This window comes from Chanodichthys erythropterus, chromosome 24 (assembly GCF_024489055.1).
Source record: "Chanodichthys erythropterus isolate Z2021 chromosome 24, ASM2448905v1, whole genome shotgun sequence".
In the NCBI taxonomy this organism is placed as follows: Eukaryota; Metazoa; Chordata; class Actinopteri; order Cypriniformes; family Xenocyprididae; genus Chanodichthys; species Chanodichthys erythropterus.
Genome location: NC_090244.1, coordinates 16,083,331 through 16,100,149, shown reverse-complemented (window position 1 = coordinate 16,100,149; position 16,819 = coordinate 16,083,331). Strand labels below are relative to the sequence as shown.

The window sequence follows — 16,819 nt, the reverse complement described above, 5'->3', positions numbered from 1 at the left end:
TGTACTGTACACGTTTTGCAAGCTGCATCAAGGGAAAACCGTTGTAATATTACCACAATGGCCATATCCGAAATCGCATATTCTCTAGAGTAGGTACTTATTTTGAATATTTGTGAAAAGTATGTTCTATTATAGTATGAATTAGTGTTGTCAAAAGTACCGTCTTCGATACCAAGTCGGTACTGAAATTTAAAAAAATGATTTTGAACGCTGTTGAGCAGATTCTTATACGCCTCTGATTGGCCGTTGTGTTCATATACTCAACAAATACAACTTTTGAAAGCAGCCATCTATAAGTGGATAGTGATATATTAGGGATCCGCTGATAGACGCCTGCTTTCAAACGTTCCCGTGTGTATCTGTGTAAGCGTCTGGTGAAGAACGTCAAAGATGTCTGTTTACAACATGTTTTTGAAGCGTTGATCATTGTTGCCAATCACAGACGTATCTGTTGAGCGCGTGAACACAGTGGCCAATCAGAGGCGTTTAAGAATCCAGTCAACAGCGTTCAAAATGCTACGGGGAAATACTGGCATCGTCACATTTTTAAAATTTAAAATAGTGAAGTAAACTCTAGTATGAATGTAATCTGTATGTACTACATTCGCCATGTTGTCTTTATCACATGACCTACCAGCGTCAATTCAGCGCTTCACTGCCATTCACAAACCCTCTCCCGTGGCCTCATGGGTTAGTAAAGAATCTCGCCAGAAGTAGTAGGTCATCCAGGTACTTTTTGCCTACTCTTTTACGAGTACTGTGAATTCCGACATACTTCATTTGTCGCACGCTGTTTTTCGCTTACTATATAGTAGAGAAGTATGCGATTTGGGACGCAGCCAATATCCTTTTCTATAACCACAGATTTGATAAGATTGTGTTTTTAAAGGTACGGTGACATGAGAGTGATGATCGGATGTGAGATTTTCAGCATGTGGCAGCATTTGGGTACGTCCTTCCTTACAAATCAGCATTGAGCTTTAATGGAGTCACATGACTGTTGTGTTTAAGAGCAATATATGGTGTTGTCTTCCAGGTGACTATAAGTTAAATCTCATTCCCACCCTAATTGGCCCGTTCATGGAGGTGACTCTGGTACCACAGATGGATCTGCGGAACGTCCTCATTCCCATTTTTCATGATATGATGGACTGCGAACAGCGACGGAGCGGCAACTTCAAACAGGTGCTGAAATCGCAGCGACATAAACATGTTTCAGCATGCGAGAGCAGCGTGATGTTCATGTCACAGTACATTATGTGCGGGCGTGACAGTAAAACGCAGTGGATGCCAGGAAATCTAGCTTTTTTACTAAGACTGTGACGCTTTTGAATGATATAATTTGAAAAGGATTGTCAGCAAGAGTTTGAGCTACTCATGCAGATTTAAAGTTAAGCTATAAAGGGGCCATGTGATTTTACAGTTTTTCAATTGTTATTTCAATTATCTTGCGGAAAGCCCTTCAAAATAATGCTAAAAATTGCAAATGCATGATTTATGGTACATAATGGTGTTTTTGGTGCAGGAAACCTTGACTAACATTATAAGTGGACTTAAAAAACATGCTTTAAGAAGGAAAAATAACATTTTTGATTTGTCTTTAAAGGTGGAGGCCAAACTAATAGACAAACTAGAAGGTCTGATGTCAGAGGGCAAAGGAGATGAGACTTACAGAGAGCTCTTTAACAACATGTGAGTCCTAATTCTTTCTTTTTATTTAAAGAAATTAATCATTTTATTCAGCAAGGATGTATTAAATTGATCAAAAGTGGCAGTAAAGACATTTATAATATTACTAAAAAATTATATTCCTGGGTTTCACAGGAATATTAAGCTTTCAACATTGATAAGTAATTTTTCTTGAGCAGCAAATCTCTAAAAAAAAAAAAAAAAAAAAAAAACATTAAAAAGTCTTATGGACCAAGTGCATAAATAAAATGATGTATTTTATATAAATATAAAATATTAAAAAATATGAAATGCTTAAAATATATAATACTTGAAAATATATTTTATTAAAATATACTAAAATATTGTCAAATATTTTTCTGCATTAGAATTCCGTTGTTTGGTCCATATCCGAGGTAAGACCATCATTAAATACTATGTACTATATGCAATTATTATTTTAAATTAGTTCACTTCCTAGAATATATCTGAATACTCTATATCTGTGATTTAGTCTGCTGAAGAAGATCGAGAGAGAGACCTGGAGAGAAAGTGGCGTTTCCCACATCGCTACAGTCACACGGCTAATGGAAAGATTACTAGATTACAGGTAAAGCAGACACACATGCTCAGACACATCCGTACACGGACTGTATACTGTACAGTATAAACACTGTGTTTCATCTCTTTGCAGGGACTGCATGAAGATCGGAGAGGTTGATGGGAAAACGATGGGATGTACAGTCAACCTTCTGGTTAGTGTGGATATTACTGATGTTTTGTCATTTATTTGTCATGTACTTTACTTGAGGTCAGAAAACATATTTTAACACTGAAAAATATGACAAATAGTTGTTTGGTATTTATTGAGATGACCTTCAGAGAAAAAAGGATGTTCTGCTCACTTTGTCCTGTTCTTTTCAGAACTTCTACAAAACTGAGTTGAATAAAGAAGAAATGTACATCCGATATATTCACAAGCTCTATGAGCTGCATCTGAAGGCACAAAATTACACCGGTAATAATCGCTCAATAATTTTGGGTTGATCTGTATCATTTGCATTTGACCGTATGCTTGATTATGTTCATTTTTATACTGTAGCCTACCTCTGATCAAAATATGTGGCAAGTAAATTCTGCAACAATTAATTGTTTGTATGCTATTTTCATTTTTTATGATCTGTAACTTGCATAATAATAATTTCTATTATAAATGATTATTTATTTATTTATTTTTTTTATGAACTGTCTGTTAATAATAATTAAATTTAAAATAAATTTAAAATAAATAAAATAAATTTTATTTTATATATTTTTTTTAATTTTCTATTTTTTATGATCTGCATAATAAAAATAATAGTTTCTATTATAAAAAATGATATTTGTTTAATTAATTTATGATGTGTGCAACTGTGCTGCATAATAACAATATTTTGTATAATTATACTTTTTATTTTTCATTTTTTTATGATCCATGTAACTGTTGCATAATAATAATAATTTGTATTATAAATAACTTTTTAAATATTTTTTATGATGTGTGTAACTGTTACATAATAATAATAATAATAATAATAATTTGTATTATAAATATTTTTTTATTATTTTCATGATGTGTGTAACTGTTGCATAATAATAATTTGTATTATAAATAATTTTTAAATTATTTTTATGATGTGTGTAACTGTTACATAATAATAATAACAACAACTCTATTATAAAAGTAAAAATAATAATAATAATTTATATATTTTTTATTTTCATTTTTTATGATCTGTATAACTGTTTTGCATGATAAAAACAAGGTCTGTTATAAAAAAATATAATTTTTAAAGTCTTTATGATGTGTGCAACTGTGCTGCATAACAATATTTTGTATAATATTTTTTTTTTTCATTTTTATGATCTGTGTAACTGTTGCTTAATAATAATAATAATCATAATTTTTATTATTTTTTTATTATTTTTATCATAATCATTATTTTAAATACTTTTTAAATGTGATTTTTTTTTACTATGTGTTACTATGTGTTGCATTATAATATTGATGATAATAATAATTTGTATAATAAATTATTTTTTACTTAGTTAAATTATTTTTAAATTTTCCATTTTTATGATCTGTATCTGTGTTGCATAATAATAATAATAATAATAAAAAATTTTTAATTTTCAGTTTTTAAAGATGTGTGTAACTGTGTTGCAGAGGCGTCGTACACCCTCCTGCTGTACGACGAGCTGTTGGAGTGGACCGAAAGGCCTCTCCGAGAGTTTCTCACGTACCCCATGCAGAGCGAATGGCAGAGGAAGGAATGCCTCCATCTCACCATCATACACAACTTTGACAGAGGGAAAGTGAGTCCATCTCTCATTTTAAGATGCACTCCACCCACCAAAAAGGCATTCATGTGACTAATAATGCTTAATGTTGAAGGATCTGGGCATCTAAGTAAAAATCCATTCACACTGACAGATATTTGCAGTCAGAGTGTGACAGGAAATCCTTTATTTTCAATCACAATTGGCTGATGATCAGCTACTGTGACACAATGTATCTGTGTACAACATAAGAGCTGTTCTTTTCTTCTTACATACTGCCATCTTGTGGCTGAAACTTACAGCTGCAATTACTCCCCACTTTGATAAGTGCTGAACTTATCTATAACTAAAAATATACTTTAATGTATGAAGTGTTAGTTAAAAACTGAACTCTTCCTTCCAGTGCTGGGAAAACTGCATCATACTGTGTCGAGAACTGGCCAATCAGTACGAAGCGTATTATGACTACAGGAACCTCAGCAAAATGAGGGTGAGTATTTCCTGTTTGTAGACCATTCGTGCATGTATTTATGCATGTAATAATTTTTTAATTTGTATTTGTTAATTTTTTTAATTACTTTATTGTTGTATTTTTTGTTTAGGTTTATTTTTGCACACCCTAGCCTGCAATTCAAACATCCGCTTTATGTTTGCAGTGGCTTTAAACAGCACTTACTTGAACTAGATTGAGTTGTTATTACAGCATGTTCATTACACTTATGGCCAATTGTTATCCTAATGAGGCATTTGGCTTTAACTGTTAAATTGAACTTCCCCATTAGTTTGTTGTTTATTCTGTTACACAGTCGATTGCTTCACAGATTGTGGCAGTAATTTGTCATATTAACAGCTGCTTGTGTTACATTGTGCTCAATGGTCTGTTTTATTTGTGTTGTTGATAGATGATGGAAGCTTCGTTTTACGACAAAATAATGAACCAGCAGCGTCTCGAGCCGGAGTTCTTCAGAGTCGGGTTCTACGGCAAGAAGTTCCCCTTCTTTTTAAGGGTACAATTCTCATATATTATATTCATATATATATAAACATGTATTATTTATAATATAATATAAAGGTTCATTATTTTAGGTAAATATATTAGGAATACTTTACCCCAAAATATTTTTAATAATAGTCTATAATAGTCTATAATATAATAGTTTATAATATAATAGTCTATAATATAATATAATATAATATAATATAATATAATATAATATAATATAATATAGTTTTATTATTTTAGGTAAATATATAAGAAATAGATCACCCCAAAATATTTGTAATAATAGTCTATAGTAGTCTATAATATAATATAATATAATATAATATAATATAATATAATATAATATAATATAATATAATATAATATAATATAATATAATATAATATAGATTATTTTAGGTAAATATATAAGAAATAGTTCACCCCAAAATATTTGTAATAATAGTCTATAATAATCATAATATAATATAATATAATAGTTTATAATATAATATAATATAATATAATATAATATAATATAATATAATATAATATAATATAATATAATAAATGTTTATTATTTTAGGTAAATATATAAGGAATAGTTCACCCCAAAATATTTGTAATAATAGTCTATAACAGTCATAATATAATATAATATAACCAGTGTTGGGCACGTTACTTTAAAAAAGTAATTAGTTACAGTTACTAGTTACTTCTCACAAATAGTAACGGAGTTACATAATTATAAAAGTAACTAATTACCAGGGAAAGTAACTATTACATTACTTTTAAAAAATTAAAATGTCATAATTTGGAATCCCCTAATATTAAATATGTCTAAAAATAAATTATTCTTGATCCGACTCATGATAATATTATATCTATGATATAAGAGTCTATAATATAATATAATATAGATTATTTTAGGTAAATATATAAGAAATAGTTCACCCCAAAATATTTGTAATAATAGTCTATAATAGTCATAATATAATATAATATAATATAATATAATATAATATAATATAATATAATATAATATAATATAATATAATATAATATAATATAATATAATAATGAAAGCTTTTTAATTTTGGGATGAACTGTAATTCAACATCATGTCCTCCAGGGGGCACTTTTCTTCTAGATCTCACTGTAACTCATCTATAATTTGCTACTTCTTCTTTTTATTGAGAAATTCATTTTACCAAATGCTTTTCTTTGTATTTTCACACCAGATGCTTTTAATAAGAATGAAGGGGAAAGTGAGAAAAAAATTAGGATTGAATTATAAAAGATCCCTCAAAGAGTCTGTGTTGTGTCTAGTTTCTTCCACTTTCCTCATTACTTCTTTCTGTGTGTGTTGCCGCTGAACAGAATAAAGAGTTTGTGTGTCGAGGGAATGATTACGAGCGTCTGGAAGCCTTTCAGCAGCGGATGCTCAGCGAGTTTCCTCACGCTATCGCAATGCAGCATGCCAACCTGCCTGACCAGACCATCCACCAAGCGGACGCGCAGTGTATCCTTAAACACGTTTTTGTCGATAGCAGTGCCCCTGCTATGCTTTTTGGATGTAGTGTGTAATATAGCTGTTAATGAATGTAAAAGGTCTGCAAAGATCAAAGTGTACGATAAATGGAGTTATTGTTTCCCAAAAGAAAGAACCGATTCTGATCTGCCTGAAGTGAGTCATCAGTAAATCCAGTCTTACATCCTGCAAGAAACTTAGTAGGTTTGTGACATATTTGTGTAATGCCATCTATGGTCTTCATCAGCTGCCCGTGTCTACTTTGACCCGTCCTCAAACACTGTTGTTGTAGCTGATGCCTGGAAGAGTTGGGTTTGTGTGGTCAAAATGCCGAGAAGACGCCTTTTTCTGCACTGTGAAAAACAGACTCAACAGACTGGGCTATCTGACCAATCAGAGCAGAGTAGGCTCTCAGAAAGGAGGGGTTTAGAGAGACTGAATCCTTTATCAAACCATTTCAGACACTGTGAGAGAAGTGGTGATGCTATAATGTATATAATGAGAAAATGGCAATGATGAGTGTAAACTTGTTGTAGGGGACCTTCAAAACAAAACTAGGAACATTTAAAGGGGACCTATAATACCCCCTTTTACAAGATGTAATAAGTCTCTGGTGTCCCCCGAATGTTTCTGTGAAGTTTCAGCTCAAAATACCCCATAGATCATTTATTATATCTTGTAAAATTTGCCCCATTTGGGTATGAGCAAAAACACACCGTTTTTTTTTTTTTGTGTGTGTGTCCTTTTAAATGCAAATGAGCTGCTGTTTCCGGCCCCCTTTCCAGAAGAGGGCGGAGTTTTAACAGCTCATGCTTCAGTTGCTCAAAAACAACAAAGCAGGAGAATCTCACGCAGACAAAATGACGATTGTCAGTAACGGTGTTCAGCCTTACATTGTTCAAACTGAAGTCGGACACTGATGAAGAGACTCAGGAACAAGTTACAACTTTTAGAATGAAACTGGACGTTTCTGAATGGTTAGTGGATAAATTTATCTAGTTGCTGTGGAGTTGATTCAACTCATCGACTAGCATGTGCCGCCATGTTGTTGTGCAAATCCAGCATTGAATTGACCCTCGTTCGTGAAGCAGTCGGCATAAAATGACGGCATGTTAACAACACTCTACTACAACAGCTCTTCATCTTCTCTAAAGCAGACCAACATGGCCTCGCCCCCTTTGTTGAGTGTTCTTGGGGGCGGGGTTTATGTAAATTTTAGGGTTTGTGATGTCACTAACCCAGGAAGTAGCTCTTTGTAGTCCCTACCAGCCGTTTGTTGTAGTCTTAAAAAGCGATTTCTGTACAAGAAAATATCTTTAAAATATTTAAAACATTTTCATTTCATTTTTTCTTAATGAAAGTTACATTAAAACAGCCTTATAAACTACTTTTCCATTTTTTAAATATACAAAACAATACACTTATGATTTTCTCACCTTTGTCCCAGTTTTTCAAATGTTAAAATATGAAAATTGTGCTGTAATTCTTGTGCACATCACTGTCTCTGTATTTTGAAAAAGTTTGTTCGGTAATTAATTGGATTTGTTTATTCAGAACGGTACAGTACAAGTTCACATTTAAGTTCTTGAGATTCCCAAATTGCTCCTCAAGGGTTCGTAGATGAGGGTTGGTGTGAGGATAAGGGCAATTAAAGAGTGGAGAAGTGCTAATAGGGCAGCTGTTAGATGTGTAAACTATTGGTCGGCAGCCAGCAGCACAGTTTCTAATCAGATGGGTATCTGAACTGAGTTCATGCTGCTCCATCACCTCTTCTCTTCTCTGCTAATGATCTGATAGTTGAGTGGCATAAGTTCATGAGTAGCTCAAACTTCTTTTAGAGGAAAGTAGTATTGCTCGATTAAACTTTAGGAGACTTAAGTGTTTTTGTTGTTGTTAAATGACCATCGCATGAAGACTGAATGTACTTTGTAAGTCCCTTAACTGGTCGTGATTCAGATCTGCAGATCTATGCCGTTAGTCCTGTCCCTGAAAACCAGGACGTCCTGCAGAGAGACGGAGTGCCCAACAACATCAAGAGCTTCTACAAAGTCAACCATATTTGGAGGTTTCGCTATGACAGGCCTTTTCACAAGGGCACCAAAGACAAAGAGAATGAGTTTAAGGTGTTGTAGACTTGTCTATCTATCCATCCATCCATCCATCCAAAGTCTTGGGCACCAAGATGAATCTGGAATGATTACATTTTTGAAAATCTGATGTTGTTTGTGTTGTGTTGTAGAGCCTGTGGGTTGAACGGACGACACTAACCCTCGCTCAGAGTTTACCTGGCATTTCACGCTGGTTTGAGGTTGAGAAAAGGGAACTGGTGAGTCATAACTTTAAAAAAGCAAACATTTCACAAGACACCAACTCTTGATGAATCTTAAACATGGCCAGTCACGTACAAGACAAGGTTTTTCCAAGCGCTTCGGCACTGTCATGAATTTAAAGCTCCCAAGATGGCACGTCCGCCATCAAAACTATTTAAACATAAACAGAGAAATCATAACCCCAGTGTGCTTTCAATACAGGTGGAGATGAGTCCCTTGGAGAACGCCAGTGAGGTGATTGAAAATAAGACGCTGCAGTTGAGAACGCTGATCGCCCAGTGTCAGATGAGGCAGATGCTGAACATCAACCCTCTCACCATGTGCCTGAACGGAGTCATCGACGCCGCTGTCAACGGAGGGCTGGCTCGATACCAGGAGGTATGGGAATGGATGGGGAACAGAGTCAATCTGGTTCTGGTAGATTACAGGTGGACTTTGGGTTGGCATTTTGGATCAAAAAAGTAGAAAGAATGGGAGAAAATAAAGTGGCCCATTTTGCAAAGCTGATAAGACCTACAGTATCCACACAGACTCAAAGCTTGTCGCTTTAGGCCAGAACACACCAAGCCGATGCAGATGAACTAGTGGCGACGAAAGCCGACTGCGCGGTTGGGTCACGTCGGCAGCGTCTGTATCTAAAGTTGCCCTGACACACCAAACCGATGCTAAACAGCCGACGGCCAAGTAGCACATCAGTTCTGCGCCTGCGTGAGATGAAATACCTTTCCGAACCAGCAGGCGGCAGTATCTGAACAGCCAATCAGAATGATCAGATGGCCCGACGGACCGACGAGCTCCAACGCCGATTCAACATGTCGAATTGGCCGGAAAAAAGGCGACGAGGACCAACTTCAGCCGACGGTGCGGAACACACTGAGAAAGCTTAGTCGGCCGACGAAGAACAACTGCCCGACAGCCGACCGTCGGCTTGGTGTGTTCCTGCCTTTACAAGCTAGAGTTTAGTTCAACTACTACAGCAATAGGGGCTTTCACACCGGAGGAACCTTTTCATAGTTCCTAGAACTATTGGCTGAGTTACCCGGATTTTCCCGTGTTCGCATTGCAGGAACTAGGAACGATTTTAGTTCTAGAAACTCCTTTTGGGGGAACAAAATTTGCTCCTACTTCAGAGTAGGGTCTAAACCAGCACTATAGGAACTATCAGTGACGTAAGTGTACGTTGATTGGTCAAACATGTCAAACACTGGCACCAAAAGACATGTAAACATATTTACTTCATGAACATGGAAAACGGTGATAACGGCATTTAGCCATCTGCAGGGTTGTGTTCTTTTCTCCGCCCTGATGGTATGTAATACTGAAAGTTGTCATAGGAGATTTCATCTCTTGTTTGCCTTAAATTATCACGAAACCCACGATGCACAACAAACACATCTCAGCGTACTCCATCTACCAGTTTTTGACGTTTGTAAATGCCATGCTTAAAGACATCACTGTCGGCCGCTTCAGAGTTCCTATTGCCGGTGCGAATGCAACCAGGAACATGGCCCAGGGGAGTAATTAGTTCTTGGGGAACTATCCTGGTGGCTAGTTCCTAGAACTACCTGGTGCGAAAGCCCCTAATGCTACCCTTTGGAACATTTAAATGAACTTAATATATATTGTATAGTTTTATTTTATAAAATGATTGTATAATAGTACGGATATAACTAACTTGACAAGCTAGAGTTTCAACATAGTTCAACACATAGACTGTAAAAAAAAAGATGGACGACGCACCTTCATTCTCTTCCATTGTAGTAAGTGAAGTCCCCAGTATCCCAATATGGCTCTGACATCTTGAGTCTCGAGTCTGCGCAGTAGTGAATGCGAAGTAGATCCGCGATATCAAAGTCCCGCCCGCACTCCCGCAGAATTGGTTAATACGGTTTACTGCAGAACAACTCAAAATGTCAGTGTGAAATAAACAGTTCTGGAAATGTAGAAATGAAAGTTAAGGCTCAAATCTGGTGCTTTAGTGAAGCTTTAAATTAACTAAAAACAAATAATTAACTAAAACCAAACTTATTTAAAGAATGAAAACTTGAACTTTCATCAGCGTGAAAAAAACACGAATGACAGAAACCATCTTTGGAAAAAAAATATTTGAAATGTAATTTGATTGTTTACGTTGTCTCACGTCCCATTACATTACATGGAGAGGACGGGGTTTATGACCTATACTGCATCCAGCCACTTGGGGGCAATCAAGAAGCTTTGGCTTTTTATGACTCCTGTGCAGTGTTGGGTTTTCCCGCGGAATTAGGCTATTTTATCACTGTTGCCGCGGGTTGTTTTTCATATCCGTGGGTTAAAGCGACCCCAAATAACATTATATTTAGCCTCTGTAATGCAATTTTTACCAGGGGAACCCTGCCAAAAACACGGATTTTACCGCCGGAACGCGATTTTTACATGGGGAGAAATGCAATTGAGCTAGTTAGTAGCAATTGGGAGGGTTTTGTTGTGAAAACCTGAAAACCTGCTTGGTTCAACTACAGAAATGGAAAAAATAAGTTGGCGACATTATAAGCTGCTAATAAAAAGAAGTAGCTACATTGAACCTTAATTGTATTTTATTTTTGCAAAAAGAGCAGTGTTTACAATATCTTATAATTTATAGTTGGAAACAAACTGATGAACATTTAATTAAATATTATATTGCATAAATTCCTGAAATTATTGTATAATACTATAACTACTGTAAAATATAGGAATATGTAATTTTCTCTCCCCACTAAAATAAGTCTTTTTAATCAAAGTTAATAGGTGACTGATTAATTAAAGTTAGTAGCAATATTATTGTTTATGTTGCAATGTTACTTATTTACTCCCTAATACTGATTGAATACATTTTGTGTTCAATTACTATTACAGAAAAAATAACACAAAAAGGAAATATATTTGAGAAAACTGTTTTTACATTGACAGAAATCCTCTAGATTTCAATGTCATGTCAAAAATATATATATATTTATGGCGTTTTATGATCAATGTCATGTCAAGAAAAAAAAAAAAAAAAAAAAAAAAAATATATATATATACATATATATATATATATATACATATATATATATATATATATATACAAAAATATATATAAATATATATAAAAAAATATATAATATGGCGTTTTATGACATGAGGCAGAAATATTTGAAATATTTGAACTATTGTAGTCCAGAATGTCTTGACTTTGTTGTTGTCTCATGGTCTTGACAACATGAATTGTCTGTGAAGTGATTTAATGGTCTGAGTGTAATGACTCCAGTTTCACCTTATTCCTTTTAGCAAGATGAAAGACCAGTTTTAGCTGTTGTTTTCAGCAAAACCCTCAAAAGAGCATTCAGTGGATGCTTAATGACTACTCCACATCCTCACACTTCATAGGACTGTTTGCTGCATGTATCTCTGACAGTTGCCAAGCAACAGCATATTGAGCACTAGCCTTTTGTGAGCGTGAGCTTCAACTAAGTCTATTAAAAAAAAGGAAGAGCTAACTGCAGGGGTCCTCCTGAATCCCAGCATGCACCTCACTGCCCAGATGATGAGTTTACCACAGAGCACAGGGCTGCAGTTCTATGAAAGCTGGATCAAAATGTCACTCACACATGACAATTAGCATGATAGATTAAACAAGAGCCGTAGAAACATTCTCAGCGTTATTGTAATGTTGTGTAATGGTTTCTGAGAAATGAGTAGGAGTGCAGGTTAGTTTACAGCAGAGAAATGGCTGTGAGACATGCAGTGAATTTCAATGTGTGGGTTTAATTATTAACTCTTCTTTTCATAAAAAAAGAGACTGAATACAAATGATGGACGCATCTCTACTTTCTCTTTCAGGCATTCTTTGCGAAAGATTACATCGCAAATCATCCAGAGGACGGAGAGAAAATTACTCGTCTAAGGGAACTGATGTTTGAACAGGTACAAAACCAAACGTTTTTTTTTGTCTGCTAATTTATTCAAAAAAGATATATTAAAAATTCAATTCATACATACATAAAACTTATCAAAAACATAATGTTTATGTAATAACAATTCATTATATTTGTAAAAAAAAAAAAAAAAAAGGACTTTTATTTTGAAGATATATTTTACATAGAAACAGAACAAAATTTTTAATAATATTTTACTTTTTACTCAATGGTTATTCCACATTACATTTTTAAACTCATTAAACTCATGAAAATTATGTATAATTTTATTTTTTTTAAACCATATAAAACCAGCATTCATACAAAGAGTACATTTTTCTTTTTTTATATAGCATATGTAAATATTTAATATGTTATCTCTGACTTGTTTACAGGCCCATATTCTGGAATTTGGTTTAGCTGTCCATGAGAAGTTCGTCCCACAGGATATGAGGCCGTTACATAAAAAACTTGTTGACCAATTTCATGTAATGCGCTCCAGTCTGGGAATACAAGTATGTTTACTTTTACACATGTGCTTATAGATACATATTCACAGGTCTTTATTTTTTTCTTTCTAAAATGCATAACCTAGCTTAATATGCAACTGTAAGTAAGACATTTGTAGCTTGATTTCCCTGAAAAGTGTCTCCACAGTGTTTTCAAAACATTTTTATGTTTGTTTGAAAATCCCGACCAGTCTGACATAGCAACACTGGCTCAACCAATAGCATGAATTTGGGGCGGAGCTATTGAGTTTTTCTGACCAATAGCAGATGGAGGGAGTGTTTTGAGAAGCCTGTTTGAAAAGTTAATTTGGTGCTGTAATTACACACTTCACCTTTATGAAATTGTGGTATTAATTTTCAACCAATGAACCAAGTGCTAAAACAGTTTATATTTTGTCATCCAGCCACAAGAGTTTCCCGCTTATGTGCGAGTTAGTCCACTGCATTTTGCCAATGGCAGTCCGCGCACATGCAGGACCCCCGTACCTAATGCCATCAGCCCAGAGGGAGGCCGAATCGTGGCGAGACGCAGGTTTGTGTCATCTTAACTGCATGTTGAGACTTTGTAGGGTTCTTCTGTGGATATAAAATGCGTTAAGGTTGGAGATAAAAAGTTTTGTAAAAGTTTGAAACTCAATTCAGATCACAGCCAAGTAGATGCTATTTAGGAATGCTTTGCATAAGGGTTGACAGATTGGCAGCGGGAACACACCCACACGTTTGCTAAATTTATCCTGAGACTTTCTCTTGTGTCTTTCAATTCACTTTCAGTCCCCTCAGCTATCCAGCCGTCAACCGATACTCCTCATCCTCACTGTCATCACAGGCCTCAAACGAAGTGAGCAACATCACCGGCCAATCAGAGAGCTCGGATGAGGTCTTCAACATGCAAGTGAGTTATATTATAGATATTACAATTTTAAAATTACATAATCAGGCATAACATTATGAGCACTGACAGGTGAAGTGAATAACACTGATTATCTCTTCATCACGGCACCTGTTAGTGGGTGAGATATATTAGTCAGCAAGTGAACATTTTGTCCTCAAAGTTGATGATTGAAGCAGGAAAAATGGGCAAGCGTAAGGATTTGAGCGACTTTGACAAGGGCCAAATTGTGGTGAGAGCATCTCCAAAACTGCAGCTCTTGTGGGGTGTTCCCAGTCTGCAGTGGTCAGAATCTATCAAAAGTGGTCCAAGGAAGGAACAGTGGTGAACCTGCGACAGGGTCATGGGCGGCCAAGGCTCATTGAAGCACGTGGGGAACGAAGGCTAGTCCGGTCCAACAGGCGAGCTACTGTAGCTCAAATTGCTCAAGAAGTTAATGCTGGTTCTGATAGAAAGGTGTCAGAATACACAGTGCATCGCAGTTTGTTGCGTATGGAGCTGCATAGCCGTAGACCAGTCAGGGTGCCCATGCTGACCCCTGTCCACCACCGAAAGCACCAACATGTGAGCATCAGAACTGGACCACGGAGCAATGGAAGAAGGTGGCCTGGTCTGATGAATCACGTTTTCGTTTACATCGCGTGGATGGTCGGGTGCGTTTGCGTTGCTTACCTGGGGCACACATGGCACCAGGATGCACTATGGGAAGAAGGTAAGCCGGCAGAGGCAGTGTGATGCTTTGGGCAATGTCCTGCTGGGAAACCTTGGGTCCTGCCTACCTAAGCATTGTTGCAGACCATGTACACCCTTTCATAGAAATGGTATTTCCTGGTGGCTGTGGCCTCTTTCAGCAGGATAATGCTCCTGCCACAAAGCAAAAATGGTTCAGGAATGGTTTGAGGAGCACAACAACGAGTTTGAGGTGTTGACTTGGCCTCCAAATTCCCCAGATCTCAATCCAATCGAGCATCTGTGGGATGTGCTGAACAAACAAGTCCGATCCATGGAGGCTCCACCTCGTAACTTACAGGACTTAAAGGATCTGCTGCTAACATCTTGGTGCAGATACCACAGCACACCTTCAGGGGTCTAGCGGAGTCCATGCCTCGAAGGGTCAGGGCTGTTTTGGCAGCAAAAGCGGGAGCAGCACAGTATTAGGACGGTGGTCATAATGTTATTGCCTGATCGGTGTATATGAGCAATGTGACACAAGTACAGTAGGAGTGCGATATGACTCTATATCAGCATGGCTGTGATTCAGCTGAGTGCCGTAGGTATATAGAGCCTTATCACATGATTATGAAATCGCATGTTTATGTGACAGTTCGAGGGCACAATTGTGTAAATAAAATGGGGTGTCTTAAAAATCACTCTTGTATGTGGAACTACACAAGATGTCAACTAAGTCATCTCAATGGCAAAAAGTGGCCCAATCACCCTGAATGTAAAATAAAACTATATGCTATTAGCAATATACTAAAATTGTTACGTAGAGTATTTGAAGAGAGAGATCGAATAAGCGAGCGTGATTACCTGCATCTGATACAACATTCATTCAAGCTCACATTCATAATATGCTGAGGAAAATGATATCTTTGCCGTAGTATCCTTTCAACGGTTATTTCTTATGACAACGCTGGTTAATTTGGTTGTGTCTTGGTTATGTAACAATGTAACCTGCACTGAAGTCAAAATCACCATCACTAACACACAGACTTCGATATCAAGTCGGTACTGAAATTTTAAAAATCTGACACTTTGAGCACTGTTGAGCGGATTCGTAAACACTCTGATTGGCCGTTGTGTTCACGCGCTCATCAGACATGTCCGTGATTGACTACAATCGTGCAATTACTTATAGATAATATGGCTATATAGTAATAACCTTTATGTTATTTACATCAATAATTTATATTTATATGATCATTTTTATTATTTAAATTAGCTCATTTACTTGAACAAAAATACTAAATCACATTATGTATATCTTTTTTCTAGCCCAGTCCATCTACCTCAAGTCTCAGCTCAAATCACTCTGGCTCACACAATGTGAACAGCTCTGCACCCTCCAGCAATAGAGGTGAGTGAATTCAATAGACTATAAGCAATCCGGCACTCGAAAGCAAGCAGTACTTACCATGCCTCTCAACATAATTGGCATCATTTTGTAGCATTGCCTCATTTCCTCTGTTATTTCATATCTTTTCATCGCACGCGCCACGTGTCTTTATTCCTCTTCATTAGCTTCACCACTGCCGTCTGACAAGCACAAGCACTCCAGAGAGAATGCCTGCCTTTCTCCGCGGGACAGACTCTGCAGCGGCATTTTCCCCAGCCCGCTGGACCCCACACAGGTCAGTTTAAAGACACATTTAACAATTACAAGCGAAACACAATATTCGGTGGGAAATCATGTAGTGCAGGGCTTCATTTTTATCAATCAAGATTTGATTATTATTGTAAATTCTCATAAACTTACACTGAAACAGGGACCCAAGCCATATCTAAAGACCATAATATTTTAAAAACTTAAGGGTGGCCTCTTGATTTGAGTCTGTAAGTAACCACTCCGAGCATTCTAGCAACCGTTTTATATTGTTATATTATATATTAATATTATGTATTACTTTTTCTGTTCACATTATATCACTAGAAAAGAAAATAAGAATAATCAA

The 16,819-nt window shown here is 36.0% G+C and overlaps 1 protein-coding gene across 1 annotated transcript in view; it reads left to right on the top strand.

The window, feature by feature from the left end:
- The window catches only part of dock4 (dedicator of cytokinesis 4), a 76,331-nt gene that overhangs the window by 55,268 nt on the left and 4,244 nt on the right, over nt 1-16,819 (top strand). Inside the window, exons 31-50 of the mRNA XM_067379305.1 lie at nt 890-948; nt 1,037-1,185; nt 1,607-1,692; nt 2,058-2,084; nt 2,183-2,278; nt 2,363-2,423; nt 2,593-2,686; nt 3,875-4,023; nt 4,391-4,477; nt 4,890-4,994; nt 6,349-6,490; nt 8,456-8,622; nt 8,739-8,825; nt 9,031-9,207; nt 12,673-12,756; nt 13,142-13,261; nt 13,660-13,787; nt 14,027-14,147; nt 16,143-16,224; nt 16,389-16,498. Coding sequence (XP_067235406.1) covers nt 890-948; nt 1,037-1,185; nt 1,607-1,692; nt 2,058-2,084; nt 2,183-2,278; nt 2,363-2,423; nt 2,593-2,686; nt 3,875-4,023; nt 4,391-4,477; nt 4,890-4,994; nt 6,349-6,490; nt 8,456-8,622; nt 8,739-8,825; nt 9,031-9,207; nt 12,673-12,756; nt 13,142-13,261; nt 13,660-13,787; nt 14,027-14,147; nt 16,143-16,224; nt 16,389-16,498 — 2,131 coding nt within the window. The remainder of the gene's footprint in view (nt 1-889; nt 949-1,036; nt 1,186-1,606; nt 1,693-2,057; nt 2,085-2,182; nt 2,279-2,362; nt 2,424-2,592; nt 2,687-3,874; nt 4,024-4,390; nt 4,478-4,889; nt 4,995-6,348; nt 6,491-8,455; nt 8,623-8,738; nt 8,826-9,030; nt 9,208-12,672; nt 12,757-13,141; nt 13,262-13,659; nt 13,788-14,026; nt 14,148-16,142; nt 16,225-16,388; nt 16,499-16,819) is intronic.